We start from the raw sequence: 21,844 nt of genomic DNA on the forward strand, positions 1-21,844 counted from the left end.
TGTCCCAGCCAAAGTATAAACCGAAATGAAGCACAACCCACTTTCTCATCGAAATAAGGCAATCTTGAATTGTAATTCCATCATAACACCTTTCTGTTTTGCATATCCTTTTTATTTACATCGAACATCGAATGCAATAGTCATCGACAAGATAAATGCAGCTCAATATGAAGCAACTTGTGACAAACTTTTTAAATAATCACATGGGACAGTTTCATGCTTGCGTGTGCTATTCAGTTAATTGTATTTAAAAGTTGTTTTTGGATTTATTCTCTGTATTTTAAATTATATTGCATAACCCAGGTAACCATAACAGTATCACCAGACCACTGCATAATCACTTTTTCAGTTGTGTCTAAACATTCTTTTTGAATATAGTTTCTTCCTGCTGTTACATTTTTTTCCCTCTGCAGCGCCACCTTGTGGAAGTTTGACGTAATCCATACCTGTCTGCTGTAACACTATACTAAATGAATGAAGGGAGCACAATAAGTAACCTTTACCTGCATATTTATTCTGATACTTTTTTATATAATGCTTTCCAGTTTGCATGGCTTTAACTTACTTGCATTTTATATACGAGCATCCTTCACCAGGGTGATTTTTTTTTGATGATTTTCAATGAACAAAAAAAACATCTGGGGAAAAACATTGTTTTGTACAAAAAAAAAATAGTTTCCACACGATGTGACCACGTTTGAGTCTGTTACACATATTTGCTGAGGTATCAAAAATGACTCTTTTGACTTTTCTCCCACAGGAAAAGACACACAAACCTTTTTACTTCACACTACATTGGATGTCTGCCTGTCTAGTGTCCCTGTTCAGAATGCACAATACATTTTTGCTATTAAACGAATGTTTGGATTATTGATGTGTAGTGAATGTCTTTCAAAATGTAAATGTAGTGTATCTGTAGGAATATTTCAAAGATTTAAAAGTCAAATGTACTCAAAAGCCACCAAATCGAAGTTTGAATAAAAAGTGTGTGGAGGGTCAAATTTACCCGGTAAATTATGACATTCGGAAAGGCCGAACCTTTCCGGAAACTGCCGAGCGGTGACGCCGAGAAGCAGCCGTAGCGACGCTTGTTGGAGTTTAGACAAGCGGAGGGAGCAAAATGGCGGACGAAGATATTACGCTTGATGGAAAACCTCTACAGTCGCTCCGCGTCGCGGATTTAAAAGCCGCTTTGGAGCAAAGAAACCTGCCTAAAAGCGGTCAGAAAAACACGCTCATTAAGCGACTGAAAGGGGTAAGTGTTCTCAAATTTGTTGTGGACGACTGTCGAGTCTGGCTAAGTTCAGTAGGAGGAGAGAGGAGGAGGGGGGTGAACGTTATAGGAGGCCGTAACGGTGTGTGTGTATATGCACGGAAGCGGGAATACATAAATTGGTTTGCACACGCTTTTACACACAAACAACTATTTTTCTTCGCCGTTGTTAGTTATTGACAGTGCAAAGAAAATGTCTACCAAACGAGTTCGTACTTGGTGGGTCGGAACTCGCAGTGCATCGTGTTGCACACAGTTAAATGTGCACCTGTCAAGTCGAGGCCTAAGCCGAGAGTGAGCAACGAACGGCCGCACACGGTAGTGTACAGTACTCGACTGCAGCCGTGCTTTTTTCGTGTTGAAGTCACGGCGGCGCGATGTAAACACTTCACGGCACGTTAACTCAAACATGTTGTAAGCTAAATCCGATTATAACAATGTTATTGTTGTTGTTGTTACACACACGACTTTGGGTACATAAACAACCACAGGTTCTAGGGCCGCACCGAGGTTATAAATACTGAGGTCACTAGTTATCCCCTGCAATAGAGACACTACATGCATGAAAGTATATTAATACATGAACGTTTAATTCACTTCATTAACTGTTCTCATACTCTATGGCTGTTATCATCTTCCGTCTTCGAGATGCACGTTTCTGTTGCTGTGTCGCATGCCCTGATGTGCTGTTAAATTCATGTTGTAGAGTAACGAGTCATTTCAAATATTGAATTGTTTTAGAGTTGACCTTAAAGTTGTCGAAATAACTGGTGTATTGTGAAAACAGTTGGCATGTCGGAGAGTCGGGGGATTATCTTGGAACAGGACACCCCGGTGTCATCTTAAAGGGATAGTTCACCTTTTTAAGCGCGGTGCATGAGGAAATGACACTTTATCATCAACACAAACAAGGCATGCCCCCCTGAGTGTGCCGTACCACCAGGACACTTGTTGTCATAAGGCTATTTTAACTCTATGATAACTTACTTTTTTGCCATTTATCTCGTCTTTAGACTGGCTTTTCTGGCTGGACATTTAACTGCTTCCTGCTTGTTTGTTCAGTTTGTGTAACCTGGGTAAATACAAACAAATAAATCCAGCCATCAAAGTCTTTACAAGATATCACATCTGAACATATTGTGTGGATGCAGTCGTGGATAGTTCACAAACTAAAGTTTCTAGCCAAATGAAAAAGTCTATTTGTGGTTTAGAGATTAAGTTGCTGTACAGAACTGACAAACCGCACCCAGATTGAGTCTGACTCTGCAACTGCAGAGTCAGACTCAATCGTTGCAGCTTTCTTTGTTTCTTTACTGTGCATGTAAAATCCTAATATTACATCAGCAATTCTATCCTTGGTGTTATTGCATATAGTATAATTTTGCATTTATATGATTCCCCTTATTCATCCATGTCAGGCTCTGATGCTAGAAAACCTACAGAAGTCATCATCCTCCCACTCCCACAGTGCACTGCAGCCCAACTCTCAGGTAGGAAGAGTTTTTTTTTTTGAATGGGTCAGTTTGTTAATTCTTAAAATAATAAATAATGGTTGTGATTCATGTGATAATATCGTTTCAGTGTTATTCATCTTTTTGTGCTTGTTGTAGATTGGGGAGGAGATGTGCCAGAACAGCTTCATAAAACAGTACCTGGCCAAGCAACAGGAACTTCTTCGCCAGAGGCTTGAGAGAGAGGCCCAGCAAGAAGAAGAGGCTGATGGTACTTCAAAACACACACATGATCCTAACTCCTATATTATACATGTTTGAGGGAAGAATAACACATAGCAGAAGAAATGTTAAATAAACTTGCTCTCCCACATAAAATTTTGAGTGACACGTATATTATTTTGTATTATCCAGTGTGAGGCATCCCAAGGGTTGGTTTTTGGGATGAATTTGACCTAATTTACATTGTGTATGCTCCCACTTGGACATACCATATACATACATTGTGTCAGCATGCAGCTGTATATCCCTATAAAGCTCACTGAACTAAGTATGCTGGGTTCTGCAAGACTACCAAGAAAATGTAAAAAACTGAATGTTCAAGAACGTATTCAAGCTAAATTCTTGTTAGACTGAATTCTTATTCCCCCCCCCCCCCCCCGGGGATTGACAAAGTATTCTGATTCTAATTCTGATTGTTTTATGTGGCCCAGCAACACTAACTTGTCACCTACTGCCATCTACTGGAGAACTGTCTATATTTGTTAAACCTGTTGCTAGACATCTCTGTGTTTTATGTGATTGCAATTTGATTGCCATGTGCAGCCTCTCACTAAACTGGTACAAACATGTTTTTATCAACTAAGGGACTTTGCCAGACTCGGCCAATGTTTAGTTTTGAAGATACTGAAACGATCTCACAGGATTTTAACCAAAGGGAACACTTTTAAACATATCAATACTAGTTTTAACCTCTTGACACTGGCTTCCAATAATTCTGTGATTTCATTTTAAGGTTATGTTTAATTACTTAATAAGCACATAATGGCCTGGCTCCTAATTGTATTAGTAATCTTCTGTCTTGGCTTAATACCTAGAGGGAAAGAGCTTTTGAAGAAAGGGCTGGAACTGTGGAACTCACTGCCAGAGGAAATTGTTGCATTTATTTGTGATGCATTTAGTAACTTTGTTTTGAGAATTATTATCTAGATAAAGATGATTAAGATTATTTTTGATTTTGGGGCTGACATGAAACTTCTACTTTGTGTCCATCACTAACAGAAAGCCCAGCAGTGCCAGAGGATGATGACGAGCACATGGAAGAAAATGACAGTTTCTCCTATGTCTCGACCAAGGTCAGTAACGCACACATGTCAAACAGTTAAATGAACAACACTCACTGTGTTTTAAATTGTGTTTCTGTAGCCTTGAATTAATAAAAATAAAAATAGTTAAAATAGTGTGCCATATGTCATGTTCATATTTGTGTCTAGCAGAATTGCCCCATACCATCTCAGTCCACTCTGAGTAGAGCAGAAGAGAAAGCAGGTGGTGCTTCAGTCATGGGTCATCGGATGATGGCATACAGCACTGACATGGACCCCAGTCCTGCAATTCTCTGCCAAGAGTCCTCTGAAACTCCGGGACCTAAGATGCAGCGAGCAGCAGGACATAAGGAGCCACCAGTCCCCTCACCTCCCCGCGCTGTTGCCTCCCTGTCAGTACGCGTCCTGGGTAAGCCTGACCGCCAAGGGCTGCCCCCTGCTGTGCCAGGAGTCCAGGAGAAAGAGGGCACTGCACCGAATGAACCAGGATCAGCTCATCCTGTTCTCCGTCTCAGCCGATCTGCTGGGGTTTCATCAGGAAGTCATGTCTTTAAGGACAGCGACGATGAAGATGACAGTGATGATGAGCGTGATGATGATGACGATTGGGGGCCTGGTCCTGGCAAGGCACGAAAGGGAAACAGAGTCCCTCCCCAGCCGCAGCAGATGTCCCCTACTGTCTCTGGTGGAAGGTCCAAACGTAAGCTTCAAGTTCCGCAGCACATCCCACCACCACAGGTACCACAGACACCCATGCAGCTACGTCACCCCACGCCTCCTCCCTCACCACCACCCAACCTGTTTCCGCTCCCTGACACTCCCAAGCAGAGTCCACCAGACCCAGAAGACCAGGAGGGAAAAGCTCCTGCGCTTGGCCCAAGGATGGGGTCTTTTCCACCTCCCACCATGCAGAGGCAAGACTCTGACTCAAGCTCACGCTCCAGCAGTCCTGAGCCTCCTGTGAAGCATAGGCCAGGACCTCTTTCTCTTCTTGTACACAAGATGGAGTCAGAGGGGGCTTTCTGTACATCTACAGAAAAGTCAGAAGATGCATCTCACTCTACTGCTGGGTCCTCCACTGAATCTCCACTGCAAAAACTGGAGAGAAAGAGGCAAAAAGAGGACAGAGAGATGGAGGAAGAGGGGAAGAAGGAGGAGAGAGAGCAACAGCAAGAGAGAGAAAGAACAGCAGGCGAGAGAAAGAAAGCACAAGAACAGGAGAGAGAGAAGAAACACATGGAAGAAGAGAAGGAGCTAAAACGACTTCAAGAGGAGAGAGAGAAAGAGAGAAAACGCCAGGAAGAGGCAAAAGAAAAAGAAAGAAAACATCATGAAGAGGAGAAAGAAAAAGAGCGGAAACGCGGAGAGGAGAGTCACCTTAAAGAGGAGCAGGAGAAAAGAAAGCAGATGGTGAACAAAGACAGGAAGGTTGTGACTGTGATTGAGGAACAAGATTCAGGCTCCTCATCAGATTCTGACTCCTCTTCACACTCTTCACAGTCGTCATCATCATCCTCATCCTCCAGGGATAAAGCCTCTCCTGCCCGACAGCTCAAGGTCAGTCATTAAGGTGTCAGTCACTCATCAGGCTATTGATAAATATAAGTAGTGTTTGTGAACATAATGTGTTTCATGAGTGTAAGATTAGCCGATTTTTTTTTCATAGAAAAATTGCCCTTTATATAAAGCTTAATTTCTTTCGACGTATTGCGATTTGTCTTTCATTGTTTTTACTTTGAATAATTTCACACAGAAGGTAGAGGAGGCAGAGGAAGAGAAAACTAAAACAAACCTGTGTAAAGATGTGGAGAAACGACACCTTTCAAAGAGGTTAGTAAAAATCTTCTTTTTCTCTTTGTGAATATTTTTTATTTTGGAGACAAAAACACAACTACGACAACAGTGTGGCATACAAAAGCATTTTACCCATAACAAAGCAAGAACAAGCAGATAGAAAAGGTTTGTGGCAGGCAGCAGGCAGGTTTGTGTTTGGTTGCACTGTAACCCTAAGGGGAAATACATTTTTATATATTATATATATTTTATATACATTTTATTATATTTTATATTTATAAGTTAATGCAAACTAGTTTTTTAAATGTCTTTCTCATTTGTATTGCATGTTTTTAAGAAGAAAAAAGATCAATGTAAATAACTGATACTGTGTTCGGTGTAAAAGGAATTGTGTTTTGTGTAAAAACAATCTGAGATATAATTTTAAGCCATATTGCCTACCCCTTTACTTATAAATCCATCTTCACCTCTGCATGTTATAATGTAGACCACACAGACTTATCATTTAATTTCTTGGGATATTGTGGATTTAATAGACACTTGGCATGCATTTAACACTCTCAACCAAAACAATGAAAACATATGAATCATTTGACATGGCATATCAGCTAATGTAAGATAATAGTTTGTGGTCATGTAATCATCAATATCTGGAGGTCACGGTTGAGTCTTATGTATGATTTACTTTTGCAAATGACAGCACTGAGTCTTCCACATTGAAGTTGAACTCTTGACTTGCACTTATTCCACTTTGAGGGTTGTGCCAGGACTGAATAAATATTTTCCAATTGCATATCATTTCTCAGCATGGACATGTATAAGAAGTGTTCAAATTGTGAACACTGCTCACAAAACTGAGAGCATATCTGCCAAATGTTTTGACAGTTAATCAGTTACTAATCATTTACAAGATTAATGACCAACTATTTTGTTATAGAGTCATTAAATTTGGATGTTTTTGTTTTGATTTCAGTAGGAACAACTCCCCTTATTTAAGGATCATACATGTGAATATTTTCTGTTTTATTTGCTCTTCTGTAGCAGGAAATCTATTTGGTTTGAGGTCAACAGCATGTAATTTGAGGGTGTTGTCATTTTTGCCCGTGGACTAAATAATGAATTGATGAACCAAGGAAAAAATAGTGAACACATTAATGAATCATGAAAATAGTCGTTGGCTGGAGCCCAATTTTAAACCTTAATCTAATGATGTAAACGAACCGTCTCTGTGCTGCCAAATATAGCAGGTTATATTTCTTTTCAGGCGTTCTGTGCGGCAGCCCAGCAGCCAGCGTGACCACTGCTGCTGCTTTTCCGGTGTTCTTCCGCCTTCAATCGTTGCCTTTCTCTGCTGATTGATTGTGTTGCGAGTCATAACCGCTGGCGTCAAATAATTTTGCGGGTTTTTGGGAATGCGCCACATTTGGGCGAGTAACAGATTTATTTTATTTTGAAAACCATTGACAGGAAAACGTTTTTTTCTTTTTTCTTTTAACCACTCCGGTAGGTTTGACACAGGTCTCTGTAACCAACATGGCCGCCATGCATCCCTGATGCCGACGCAGTGTGCGGTTAATCAGCAGTAGAAACAACCACGTCCTGATTTCTTTTTATTATCCCCGATTTTATCCCACGTTTAAGCGGAGTCAGCGCTAGCGACAGATTGTTGTTGTTTTTTTTAATTCCCGGGGCTTTTCCTTTCAAGAGCGGTCATTATGCTGTCCGAAGGCAACAAAAACGGGTAAGAGTGAGCCAGAAGGGCGACTGAAGGCTTCACTTTCACACAACTGATTCAGAAAAACAGAGCCGGTCACAGCTTACAGTGGGTCTGGTTGGTAATTTCCGTTGGCGGTTAGTTGGCGTGTCTTAACTGCCGCTAATATTTTATGTAATATGATCACATTGGCGTGGTTGGGAGCGTGTTACACGTGAGGGGGGACCGGGGGTGGGGACGCAGTGAGAGAGTGTCTTTTGTTGGGTGAGGGAGTCGGGGAGATTTTTCTTGGGAGAGACAGAGGGGGGTCTCCTTTCTTTGATCAATGCCAAAAATAGATTTACAATGAAGTCGTATATTGTTGAATAAGTAACAGGGTCAGATTGCATAGGCCTTATTCAGACTGCTTGATAAAAATCAGATTTTACTGCTTATCCATATTTTGTCCAGAATGTTTTTTTTTTTTTTTTTACACCAAATGTAGGAGAAAAGAAACACATTTGATAACATGGTATAGTCTGATTTAAACCAGATTTGGAGTTATTTTTGAAATGTGATTCAAATTTCTGAGGATGTGTCTCAATCTGAACATGCTGCCTGCACATTTGCATCACTCTTAATGTGACATACAATAGTGGTATTAGAATTCGTGCCTGAAATATTGCTCATGCTGCAGACCATTATAAAGCAAAGCTGTGTCTACAACACAAAAGGGGAATATGTGCTCATCAGCCCCTTTATTAGGTAGAAGACATCTAATGAAGTGGCAGGAGTGGCGCCAGGTGTGATCTTTTAGCTGCTGTAGGCCATCTGTGTTCTAGGTTTGACATCTCAACAACGCTTTTTCTCCCTGAGAAGTGCTGCTCATTGGATATTTCTCTCTCTTTTTTTGCTGTCTCTGTACACCCTAGAGATTGTTGGTAGAGAAAATTTGGGTAGAACAGCATTTTCAGAAATACTCAGACGCCAACATCTGGAACCACTACATTACAAGACACTAAAGTATTTTCTTTCTCATTTTAATGCTTCGTTTGAATTGTAGCAACTCATCTTCACCATGTCTAAATGTATTGAATTGCAGCCATGTTGATTGGCTGTAGTAGTTGAACAGTTGTCCCCAATAAAGTGGCTGGTGAGTGTGTATATAGCAGTTTTTTCTCATGTGATAATGGACTTTTGTACCACAATTTGACAGGGCTGTTTGGCGTGTGAGATTATGCACCTCAGTTTTTTCCATCTGAATCAGCGTTTGAAAGCTGTGTTGCAAATGTGGGTATACCTATGCTGTTACCAAAGCAACCCACGCAGCAAGTTTGGTTATTGCTGGACACTAAATTACTTAGAATTAATTGAAAGGATCTTTATGTGAGAAAATGCTGATTTCTCTGAACATAGCCATTATGCTGGATTATTCTGCATCATGTTGTCTTGCACACAGAGAACTATGTTTATTTTTTTTGTACTTGTGTGGCTGTAGCTGTTAAGGATCTCACTGGTGTCGAGAGAGATCATGAAAACAGACATCTGTTAGCTGTGCAGTCATTGTGAATGGGCCCTTATGGTGTGATATAATTCCCCCAGCTGGCATCATATCTCAGACTAATGTTCGTTGGGATTTGATTTCATGAGTAGTTTAAAGTTGACTGTTTGAATTTTATGAGTCAGCTTGTTAATTTTGACATGATTTCAATAACTGTTGGGCTACAATCTATTTGTGTTGGTCTCATGGGTTATCCTCAACCTATGTTATGTTACGTCGGGGTGCTTTTTTTAAATGCACTTTTTATGATACGTTTTACACATGTTGATATTGGTGATAAAGGCTGAACCTGTACTTGCACATGTTTCTTCATTCTAGCCTACATATATAAATCTCTTGATTTGTAAAATAAAAGCGCTTCAAGGCAGATATTTAACAGGGAAGGGCCAAGCATCATACTGACACATGGTAATACATTTGTTGTGTTTTATTAGTGATCATCACCTTTCCTTGATTTCTGATCCAAAGTTGTATTTCTATTTGATGTTTGTTTCTTGTTAAAGCTTGTGCAGGTGTGCTTCTGGCTTTGCCAAACAACTTCACACCCAGACACTGGCATCGCCATCTAATATCAAAAGTGTTTCGTAAATGCCAGGGAAATGCCATCCTCCTGCACACACTTGGCTGTTATATCATACCTGAACATCTCTATAGACATACACTCACATTAATAACCCTCATCCGAAAGATGCATGAGGCAGTGCTACACATTAGAGTAAGTAGTATTTGAACTTTTACTGCCTGAGCTGTCCATGTGAGACTCTGTGCTTGATGGTTTGCAACCAGTGAATGTATTTTACATTTATAATCACCTAGTTATATAATAAAAAGGTTATAATTTTATACTTAAAATGTTTGCAGCTGTGATATGAGTTTGATGATTAATGGCCTAATGACAGCATTCATTTATTATTCCACAATATCCATATATCTTTATGTATACATATAAAAAAACGCAGTGATTCGTATTGACACTGGAATTTACTATCACTACAAAAATGTATTATTGTTCTCCTCAATGTGCAGTTGGAAAAGGTCTGCAAGAAGTCAAACTATACAGAGCGGTGTGCACTCTGTGATGGAGAGAAGGATGCTACAGAATATGATCCTCCCACCTCCAGGGTGCTGCCTCAGTGCCTGTTTCGTCATATGGAGGCAGCTGAGGAGGATTTTGATAATGCTGGCATAAAATATTACAATGTGACCTTGACGTTTCCTCTGTTCTAGATGGCAACAACGTAATGTGATGAAGGATTAGACTGTATGTGGTCTAATGCAAAGACACTACAAAGCATGGCCTAATTGGCCGTGGTAGCATTTTGTTTCTGACCCAGCGTAGAATGAAAACTACCAAATGAAAACCATAGGCAAGGAGTCATTTGTTTGAGTTAGTCTGAGGTGTGTTTGTGACTGTGGGTGTCAGTTAACTTGCAAGTTATTTATAGGAGGAGTGACCCAGATCAGTGGCCTCCAGCACCCTTCCTCTGACTCTTGCTGTGTTTTCCTCTTGTAATAGACATCGTTGTGCTCATGCTTGAACTTTGTCGTTGTCTGACTCATCTTTCACTAGAGCTATAACTAGCGATAGCCGATTATAGTTGTTTTTGGTCATCTATCAAGTTGTTCGCACTTGGTGATGTAAGTAAATTGCTCCTTTTATTGGCTGAAATTCATTTATTGTCTCATGACAGACAATAAAGCATCACATTTTCACAGCAAAGTAGCCATTTGTAGTAAATGTTTGTCATCATTTTGCTGAAAAAATTACGACCTTGTTGTTGAGACCAGTCAGTGCCCTCACAGCCCTGGTCAGAAAGGTAGTGACGGTGAGCCCAAACCTTCACTCCTCACCCAATTATTTCCTCGTCCTGCAGGGAGGTGTCGGAGCCCAGCGCAGCTGCTGTGACAGAGGTGGAACCAGACTCTGAGAGTTCCATGGCTGAGCAGCCGGCGTCCGAGGCTGAGCCGGAGAACAGCGAGAACCGCCTGGAGGAGGTAAGGTCACGGAGAGCATGGGGGTGCCCAGGTTATTGTTCCGTCTCCCACTAACCTGCATCCTCATTCACACATGGGCATGCGTTGTTTAGAGGGTTACTCAAAACCAACACAACCCTAATGTTTGGACAGTCATTAAAGGCCTTTGTGGGGATCTGATTTAACCCCTCCTACACCCTTTAAACTTTGAAATGCTCAATTGGGTGATGATACAGTTGATCACATGTGAACAAACACGGGTTGAGTTGGAGTTGGGTCTTGAAATAAATAGGAATGAACTAATCCTTTCATTTGTGTTTAATGCAACTAATCTTTCATTACTAGCTCTTTCACTTTGACGATCTCTCACACATGTCCATTATATGGCTGGTCCTGTAGAGGAGAGTCAAGTGCTAATGCTCAAATGCAAAGAATTGTGTTCATAAGTGTCAGTGGCACTTACGTTAGTGTCGGACTAGGTGTCCAAGAGTGCATGCTCCTCATATGACCGTGCTTGTATGTGTGTTAGGGAAGTAATGAGAGAAGTTAAAACATAAAATCACATGGCCATGGTACGTTAGGTCAAATAGCAATCACTGTTATACCACAGATTATTTTCTAAGAGCTCAGATTTTGCCAGATAAAGAAATGACGATGAATCGCAGCATAGGTTGCTCACAACCACGTGTTCCTATGTTGCATGTTCTGTTTTGATTATCTAGATTCTAGATTAATGATACCATCTATGCTATTGAAGTTTTTACAGGCATGTCTTTTTTTTTTACTGTTCTCCGGAAGGTGGGTGGGGTTTTGATTTTCCCTCAGCTTTGCATGAGTAATGGACCCTGACAGTATGTGTAGAGATCCAATTCCTATGCTGTTCCTTTCACCCTCTTTTCATCCTCCCTGCTCTGTTACTTCCCTCTTCTCTTTTATCCGCTGTCTCTCTTACCCTCTTTGTTCCCATTTTTACCTCTATATCCCATCATGAACGCTTCTCTCACTATATATTTATGGTGTGATTTCTGTTTAAAACCCCATTGATTGCTTTGTTATGAAGGTTCCCATGCCTCTTCCATTGCCCCTAATGGTACCTGCTGCGTACTACTACCACCACCACCACCAACACCTCCTCCACTCCTACTACTCCTACAACTCCTGTCCCGCTATGCCCAAGTGCGTCGTTGGTACCTGAATTAGGGCCAGAGTCTGCAACCATATGGCACTGAGTAAAACCTGAGCCTGCAAGGCTGCCCATGTAGCCCTCCAGTGATGAGCTGAGCCAGCAGATCACCATCGACAGCAGTGGCAGCCATGGTAACTGCAGCAGCACACAGTTGTCATGGTAACCCAGCCTTAGGGGTTGAAAGCCTGCTTGCTGATCTGAACCGGACTGGACTGTACTGCACTGTCTGTTGGTGATGAGTAATGGGATAAAGGAAGGAGTGTGATAAACGCCTTGTATCATCTCACGCACTATCCACCTTTCCCACCTCCCGTTTTGAAGATATGTACAGTCTCACAGTGCTGTCCTCCAACATCTACACCTCTGTACTCTAAGAGCCAGATGTAGCTCAAGTTGAGTGACAGAAGTCTTCATCTGCCCAGTTTTAAACCCACACCGCCCTCTGCTTGTGGGGTGTAGTATTGACTTTGGACTGAGAACTGCTGCAGTAACCCATACAGTGACCAGAGCATTTATTTGGCCACTATTTGAGGGTTTTAAACTTTGGAACACAGTGCAGCCATGATATATTTGGAAGAGATGCTTGTGGGACATTTCATGGATTAGACATCTATATATCTGAGGAAGTACTCCGACTGTGCGCCTGCACTCGTACTTCAAATCATCTGGAGCAGTGCAATTATTTGTTGTGTAAGGCTGAGAATCGTCATCTGGCCTGGAAAACAAAAAACAAAAAATGATTTTAATTATTCAGCTGTGCAAGTGAAATCCTCCTCTGTTTGATTGCATGTAAATTCAGTCATCAGTGTGATCATAATAAGAGAACTGCTTCCCTGGACTCTACACAAGATCTAATGAAGTAAGGATTTTCAAAAAAGCAAACATAATGCCAAGCACAAGTAAATGGACACATTATGAACTGTGGTATTTTGTGGAAGCAAAGTGTTGTTCATCATCCACATCTGGGCTAAAGAGAGCTGCATGTATCAACAAATCATCAGTCCATCTTCCTCTGCAGGAACTCAAGTGTAACTTTAAGTGTGGATTTATTGTGAGAGAATCAAGATATGGTGCTCGAGCTGCTGTGACTACTGCTACACCCACAGCCTGGCATCTCAATTGACTTCATATGGGTGCAGAAGCAATGCACCAGAGATGCCATTATCGTGTTCCTTTTTACTACTACCCAGACTCGAAAGGAACAAAACCAGTGGATTATTTTTTTAATCTTCTATCCCTTAAAGACACTTTTCATCAGACATTTGTTCTTCAACCCACCTGGTTATATACACCCCATAAACATTTTAAAACTGGAACTCATTGGAAAACATGTTTTTGTCATCTTGACATTTCAGAGTCAGAAAGAGGACTTTGAGGACTGTTTTTTTTTTTGTTTTTTTTTTAATCAAATATGGACATTGACATTTAAAGACGTTTCATTTAAGCCGATGGATTTTCCTTCTATTTGCTGGATGGACCTCACAGATCATGGACTCAAACTAAATACACCTCACCAGAATCTTATCATCAGCCAGTTTGAAACTTCAGACCTCCCAAAGACTGAAGCGCAACTCTGTGATCAGAAGTAAATCGAGAAAAGTTCCCCAAGAGTCCCCATTCAAGAAAAAAGTCCAATCCAGTGACACGTTCCTGCCTGGTGGCTAATCTGCACTCTCAAATCAAGTCCCACCCTCACTCCTCTGCCTACTCTGATTGGATCCTTGTTGCCTAGATAGTCAAGCCAGTAAGGAATCAGGTGTCAAATGGTTTCATGGTGACAAATGGTTTGATATGATTTACAGTTTTAAAAAAACTCTAATCTCTCTTTTTTTGTTAGTAAGAGGATTAAATTGTTCTCCTCTGTAATTTATCGCAATTTTTTAAACTGTCATATTTGCTGCGGTAATCATTTTGAACGCAAGCTCAAAATCCTCTTTATAAATTTAATCACGCTCTAGATCTACATTGGTTTGTTGTTAAATACAGTAAATAATTAAGTAAGGTGGATTTCAGCTGCAGCAACTGTAGTCCTGCTGACAGATCTGCGAGGCTTCAACACTCGGCTCTCCATCTCTGCTCTACAGAACTCATCAGCACAAAAGGAAGTGGGCCATAAAAAGCAAAAACAGGAAACAACGGTTTCTTTAGTGGATAAATATTTGTTACTTACATCTATGACTTTCAGATTTTGGTATTATTTAGTGTTATTTGGTTTTTTTTTTGCTGTTGATCAGGTTATTTAGGTTTGATCATTATCATTGTTAGGTTTTTATTTAGTTTTAAAATCACTACCAAGTAGGGCTGAACAACAAATTCTTTTCAAATTAAAATCGCAATAAACAAGTCACAAAGGCTGCAATTTAGGTAGTACAACATTATGCTGGCAGATGGAGGTTTATTATTATAATGCACATATATGAGTAATACCCTTACATTCTCATCCTTGCATATAAAGTGGTTGATATTTTGATGGTGTCATGTGTTAATGCTCCGAGTATTTCTCATCTATTCAATGGTAAATGTTGAACTGAAAGAGGACTTGATGAAATGACAATTGCAGTATTAGGCAGAAGAATTGTGATGAGATATTGTTCATCTATCCCTCCCAACAAGTGCAGCTAGTAGTCAAATACAAATAAAATCAGTGCAGTCAGTCCTGTGAAGTGACGGGATCAATTCAAACCCGTTTACCAACACTTTGCTGGTCTTGATTTACCTTTCACTCCCAGAGCAGTGTGATAGACGCCATGTTGTAATATCATATTCTAATATATGATCCTCTCTGATTTTCACACAGGCGTATTCATGTCCTAGTGCACACCATGTACTCTATTTGTCCTTGAAGCGTGCACACACACACAAGGGTAGAAGAATAATGATTTATGTCAGTGTCTTTGAGCAGAGGTGGAAGGCAGAAATGTGTCTGGAGTCTCTATCGACCACGGAATCATCTTCTTAATGTACAATTGGAGACTGTAGGCCTCCATTACTTAACGCCCCCCACCCACCCTCCCCTCCACTTGTCCTGTTTTACCTCCTCTCTGTTAATGCCTGTCTGCTCTGTACTCTTGGTTCTCATCTTGCCCCGCACCCCTGGGGTTTCTGTATGTTCTCTTTCTGTCTCTCTCTCCTTCCAGAGCACCACGCCTAAGGCTTTTGCTGCTCGCAAGATATCCTTGACCAGTGAGTATACAACATGTGTGTTTTCCCAACACCTGGATGATTCATCCTACATGAGGACTGGGCAAAGAAACGAGATTGAAAAGGAAAACACCCACCCTTCAATATTTTAGTCACACTTAGCAGCATTTGGACGAGTTGAAATGATGATTAATGGGTCTCATCGAGTAGAATAGCAGTAGATTGCAAGTTAAGCTTCTCTGATGATCACAGATCGCTAAATTAATGAACACTATAGTAGTTTGTATGCAAAGTAAAATTACATTAGTGTCATCCTTTAACATTAAAGTCACATTCAGAGTCTCAGTGCTCCTGTGTTTCTCCATATTTTAATGATCGTCTGCAAAGACACTGTTCCTTCTTCTGGCCTCAGTCCCATTGCTCTTTGTTCATGTTTGCCATTTATATATATATATAGTTAGGTTCCTTTTCTATTTCACTACAGGTTTATACATTCCATGTATAAACAGATATTAGATGCTGCCGCTCTTAAGTAGAACAATTGAGGTTTAAGTACTTAAGCAATTATTCCGTCAGTGACTTGACATAATATGTGCATTTTCTCTGTCCTCTGTGATAAACTGCTATTTTTTTTTATATTCTTTTACAGGCAGTAAATCTTCCCCAGCCACCACAGATGGAGGAGGAGAGGGTGAGACAGCAACTGCAGCAGGGAGGAAGAGACGATGGGGCTCCAGCACAGCAGTCACTACGAAGAAACCATCCATTAGCATAACTACAGACTCACTGAAGGTACGACTGTTGATGTTTTACATTGATTTACCTTTTTTTTTTTTTTTTTTTTAATGTGTGCTCATATTTCTATATTTAGCTTGATACTAAGCTTATAGTGAAGCATCACATTAACAACCTGAAACCGATGTGTTGATTCCTGAACTGTTTTTGCCTCTAATGTTCCTTTGTCTGTGTCTCTGTCCTCCAGTCTTTGATCCCAGACATTAAAATAAACCAGGAGGCAGTGGTAGACCTACATCCAGAGGAGCTGCAGCTGTCTGAGGACGAGAGTAACCAGGACAACAGCCGCAGTGATGAGGACAAAGGACTCAAGATTCGACGCACTGTCACACAGGTGAGTAATGGCATAAAAGACAATGAGAATGTTGTTTTTCGTATCAGTGCAAGACATTTTGAAGCAGCTCTTCCTGCATGTTACATGTTCATCTTAGGAATAATCTTGTAACCCTGTTTTATAAGGCTATGCTGTCTTGGCACTCTCACTCACACATGTGGAATTGAGAATGTACATTTTGCAGCGTAGGTCAACGATATTGTTGTAGTTGTAGTCATGTCCAAAAGTAAATCCAATCAGTGTGTGTCCTGGGCTTTTGACAGTGTGTGCTGAGCTGCCAAATTATGGTTTTTCTACCTGTCATTCCTCCCCAGGTGGTTCCAGGTGACAGCCAGGAAAATGGCCAGACAAACGAAGAGGAGGAGGTAGAGAAAAAGGAGAGTGAAAAACAACGCAGGATTTCCAGAGACCAAAGGAAGAGCAGTGTCTCCGAGGAAGCTTCCGAGTCACAGACGTCTGTCAAAACCGAAGAGGATGAAATGAAAGGTGAAGTGCCCTGCTGAAAAGTCAGTGGACTTTTGATTGCTGTAAATTGCAGGGTTACAGATACCTGCTGCTTATGTCTCCCATCATCCCTCAGGCACCATTTTCATCTCTCCCTCTCAACTTGATTACACACATTCCACTTTTCTTTTTTTAAATACATGTCTGACTTAATCTTCTCGCCTCTTCCTCATCTTTCCCTCAGTGACCCCCAGCGACAGCCTGGTGCGTCGCTCTATCAGTCAGCAGAAATCTGGCGTGTCTGTCACCATAGACGACCCCGTTCGCTCAGCTAAGCAGCTCTCGCCGCCTCGTGGCAAAATCTCAAATATCATCCATGTGACCAACCTGGTGGGTTTGTAACTGAGTATATTAGAGCACAAGGTGGCGCAGAAAGCCTGGTGAAAGTGTGTGCTGCTTTTTCCATATGTGTGAAGTGTGTGTTGAGTTAATACCTTCCCCCACAAACTAAAATGGGGAAAAATTCCGGCTTTTCCAAATACACATACATATTTTTACCTCATTGAGACATATTATGTTCATGCCAGTGGAAATCATATCACTGCCATACCCATAATTTAGTGTCAGGAACACTTCACTTACCCAGGTAATATGGGTGTAGTTCAAGCATCACCTTTAAGTTTGAGGCACAGTGCATGATGCAGACTTAAACAAGACAAGACATTATACAGTTAATGACTAGAATTTGTGGATTTTCTTTTTGGTGCTTCACATCCACTCTGAGGAAAAAAGGCAAAACTAATCTGTGATGTAGAGTGGCATCATCAGAGCAGCAGATTCCATGGATGTGAAATGCAGAAAAGATTGTGAGGACTCTCCTGAGGGTGGCGCCAGAGCAAAGTCCATGTTGTTAGTCGAACAAAAGCTGTGATCTTCTGAACTGTAACTGGGTTCAGGACATCGATACTTGTTTTACTGAAGCATGAGTGGAAACTTGTGCATTAGTTTCTGAAGCTTCTTGTCATTATGTGTTGGACAATTAGAAATTAGGACCTAGTCAGGGTTATTATTCCTAATATAAGTCAGATAAATATAAACATTTGCAGTCAACCACCAGCTTCTATCAACTGGACAATTACCATGCAGTGTTATTCAGCTAACTTTGATTGTGTGCTACAGAATTGTCCACATTGAAACGATTATTTTCAACACACCTAAGCCGCACCAACATGTTGAACACAGTGTCACTCGACTGTCAATCCGTCCCTGACTGACTGCTCGTCTTATTCTCTCTCACCCTCTCACAAAGGTGCGACCCTTCACCCTGGGCCAGCTAAAAGCGCTGCTGAACCGGACTGGCACTGTGGTAGAGGAGGGATTCTGGATCGACAAGATCAAGTCTCACTGCTATGTCACAGTGAGTGCAGATTAATCACCCGTGTCAACTTTTTTATGAATTGTGTCCGCTATCACATTTGGCCCTTTTTGTATTTCTGTCCATGTCCTGTTGAATATTTACAATAGCACTAGTTCATCACTCTCTAATAGATGTTTGATTATAGGAAACATAACTTTCAGTCTAACAGACTTTTTCCTTTTTCGTTTGGTGTCGTAGTATGCGACGACAGATGAGGCAGTCGCCACTAGAACTGCCATCCACGGCGTCAAATGGCCTTTGAGCAATCCCAAGGTCCTCGGCGTCGATTTCTCTGAACAGGATGAGGTAAACATGTCATATTTAACTTCACCAGAATTCTTGCAGATGAAAGAACTGATATTGCAACAGAGGTTTTCCATAAAATCATCTTAAACATTGTGTTTTGATCTGCAGCTGGACTTTCATAAAGGTGTCCTGAAGCCAGCAATGGAGGAGGACCATGTGGTCCAACCTGTTGTTCCTCAGAACCGGCTGCCTCCTCTGATGCCTGAGAGAGACAGAGCACGCGACAGAGATAGGGAGTGTGAGCGGGACAGGGAGCGAGGAGCAGGAGGAGTGAGGGACATATGGGCAGAGCGAGAGAGAGAGATGGAGCGTCGGGAGCGAGCCCGCGGCGAACGCGAATGGGACCGGGACAAGATCCGGGAATTTGCAAGACCGGGGGAGGACGGACGGCGATCTCGGTCCAGAGAGAGAGAGCGAAAGAGGCGGGACAGGGCAAAGAGCAAGGAGAGAAAGACGGATAAGAAAGGTACGAGAAGAAGATGATGGTGTGAAAACCAGTTCTGTTCAAAAGACGTGTTTCCGACTGAAACCTTTTCTGCTTTCTCACCAACAGAGAAGGGGGATGAACCGCCGGCCAAACTTCTAGACGACTTGTTCCTTAAGACCAAAGCAGCACCTTGTATATACTGGCTTCCACTCACGGAGGAGCAGGTTGGTCCTAATGTTAGCCATGTTATATCAAATGGTAGCAAGCCTATAGTATTTATTTCACAATGCTAATAATGCTAACTCTTGTTGCTGGTTGTCACGGTCAAATATATTTATATGGCACATTTAAAAACAACACCTGTTGCCCAAAAGTGCTTTAAATGCTTAAATGAAGTGAAAATAATTAATGAACTACAATTAATATGTAAGCCTTCATTTTAACATAGTGTAACCTTGAATTTGGTAGAGTAATGGATAACGCCACTCTTGTTCACACACACCTGATCGAATGTTTACACCGCCCACAGAGGGGAGGGGTCATGTTACTCAAAGCATCATTGAGAATTGTCCATGCTCAATAGAAACTTTTTGGAGAGTGAAAATTAACTGTGGCTACTTCTAGGTTTGTATCAAAGCTAGCCAAGCACATAGATAAGTTATGTTTTATTTTTTTATCAACTGTGATCTGATCTGATCTGATCTGAGGAAAAAAATGTCCATCACAGTTGGTGGTTTCAAACTTCAGTGTGAGGTTTCACCTGAGGCTAATGACTTGCTGCTTTCTGTCCACCAGTCAGCACAGAGGCTGCTGGACCGCACAGAGAGGCAAAAGGAGCGCGAGCGGCGGCGCAAGGAGCAGGAGGAGGAGGAGGACAAGAAGCGCGAGGAAGAAAAGAAAGAGCGGCTGAAGGCTCGGGAGAAGGACGCCGCTGTGACGGTCGGCGGTGGCGGAGCAGCAGGGCGGGGAGCTGACGCAGACAGAGAGAGGGATCGCGGCCGAGACAGAGAGGGGGACAAGAGGAGAGACGGCGGTCACCGGCCCAGGCGACCTTCGGCAGGTGCTGGCAGCGGACGCCGCTCTCGAAGCCGTAGCAACCCAAGGGATAGACGCCACTGAGATGCGGGGGGCAGCTGCTGGGAAAGCTGAGGAGAGCGAGGGAATCGGTGAAGCAGAGGACACGGCAGACAAAGTCTTTGGGAGAAAGCGTGTTTGCACCTGGCCAAGCATCTTTCACCTCAAATCCAGGACTTGTCTGCTCCTCTCTACCTGCTCCACCACGCTTTAATTCATCCACTTTAACACCAGCATTGTCTTCCAAACACTTCTGCCATTTACCCACCATCCTAATGTCAAATCACACAGAAAATGTTGAAATACATGCTCGGTTTTGTCGTGAATTAACGCTCCATCTAGCTCCACCTTTTCTCTTTCCGTCTTCCAGAAGCAAAATCCAGTCCGCTCCCAGAGAGCACAGCATTCCCTCTCTCCTCCGTGTAGCGCTGTTAATTATCCTCCGTTGAAGAACAGAGGCCTGGAAGGGAGGTGGTTTTTCTGGCTCGCCTCAGCATTTTGTCCCTCTGAGGTTTGGGAGCCCGCCTCTTTATTTTAGTTCTGTGGCTGCACAGTTCCTTCCTCCTCAGAGCCCTGTAATAAAACCAGTCCAAAATAGATCTGACCTTGACGTGTTTTCTCCAATCAGTTTTAGTCTTTTACTTTTTTTGTTTGTTTGTTTTTTAAAAAAATACTGTATACGACTAGATTCACAGGCTGTCGTCGTGATGAAAAGTTTTCTTTTGTCACGATTTTTTTGGCCTTGGAGGATTGTTGTTACATCAGGTGATGTTTACGAGTGTGATGACCATCTTCTTCACACTGTAACCTAGATCAGTGAGATATAAAGAGATGAGGTAGTATATGTTCATGTGTGTGGTGATGCTGCAGACATGCAAATGCCCGAGTCTGTCCTTGATGGTTGATCGACAACAAAAAGGGGGGGGGGGTAAGATGAAATTCTAGTAAGTGGAGGTTTATTCTGTAACAAAACAGGAAGCTGAACCTCCCTGCACTGAAGTCTATTTGAAAATCCCTCCTTTAACCTTTTAAATCATATATATTTAAGGAGGTAAGAAAAATGTTTCTTCTAATAGTGTAATGGTTACAATTTTAATGTTTTTAGTTTGAAAGTTTGATTTTTGCTTTTTCTCTTCCTGCAAGTGCTGAATGTACCAAGAATTTAAAAACAAAATAAATTTAAATGGGTTATCAGCTTCTCTTCTAGGATGGTTTTACTCTTTTCAAAGAATTATTGTGACCTGTTTTGTTTTCAATTCTTTTTCCTTTTCTCCTCTGTGTATTAGCAACATGTACAGGTAAACATTGCATGTCTGACTGTGTAAAAGTAGGCAATTGCTGGAACACAATTGAAAATATTTATTACAACATACAGAAAAAATTGCAGTAAATTGGTTTTCCCCAAATTGTACAGATTCACGTAACAAATCTTACAGTAAAGTCAAATTTAAGTGCAAAATGTTTTAGCAAAAACAGTTTAGCAAAATCCCTTGTTCTTCTACAGCAAACAGTAGCCACATTAGGGTAAAAAAAAAAGCAGTAGTTTTGTTCCCGTTCCCTTTAAACTATGTTACAGTAAGAAGTACAGCAGGCAGGTCATGTGACACAAAGGACCTGATCAAAGTGAATCAGTGGAAATGTCTTAATAT

At 41.5% G+C, this 21,844-nt stretch overlaps 1 protein-coding gene across 2 annotated transcripts; it reads left to right on the forward strand.

The window, feature by feature from the left end:
• The first annotated feature begins 1,111 nt into the window (after window positions 1-1,111).
• Window positions 1,112-21,345, forward strand: acin1b (apoptotic chromatin condensation inducer 1b). Of its 2 annotated transcripts, XM_083909190.1 has the most exons (18): window positions 1,112-1,255; window positions 2,692-2,763; window positions 2,884-2,995; window positions 4,006-4,079; window positions 4,221-5,477; window positions 5,550-5,606; window positions 5,803-5,879; window positions 10,972-11,092; window positions 15,395-15,440; window positions 16,048-16,190; window positions 16,381-16,527; window positions 16,842-17,013; window positions 17,216-17,361; window positions 18,281-18,388; window positions 18,587-18,694; window positions 18,803-19,160; window positions 19,248-19,345; window positions 19,917-21,345. In XM_083909190.1, the coding sequence occupies exons 1-18, from the start codon at window positions 1,121-1,123 to the stop codon at window positions 20,238-20,240; spliced, it is 3,555 nt and encodes a 1,184-aa protein (XP_083765316.1). In that variant the 5' UTR covers window positions 1,112-1,120; the 3' UTR covers window positions 20,241-21,345. The 2 variants fall into 2 exon arrangements, with proteins under 2 accessions (XP_083765316.1, XP_083765315.1); XM_083909189.1 differs by having other exon boundaries at window positions 4,221-5,606.
• The last annotated feature ends 499 nt before the right edge of the window (window positions 21,346-21,844 follow it).

The sequence above is a fragment of the Microchirus variegatus genome (assembly GCF_963457635.1).
Source record: "Microchirus variegatus genome assembly, chromosome: 2".
NCBI classification, from domain to species: domain Eukaryota; kingdom Metazoa; phylum Chordata; class Actinopteri; order Pleuronectiformes; family Soleidae; genus Microchirus; species Microchirus variegatus.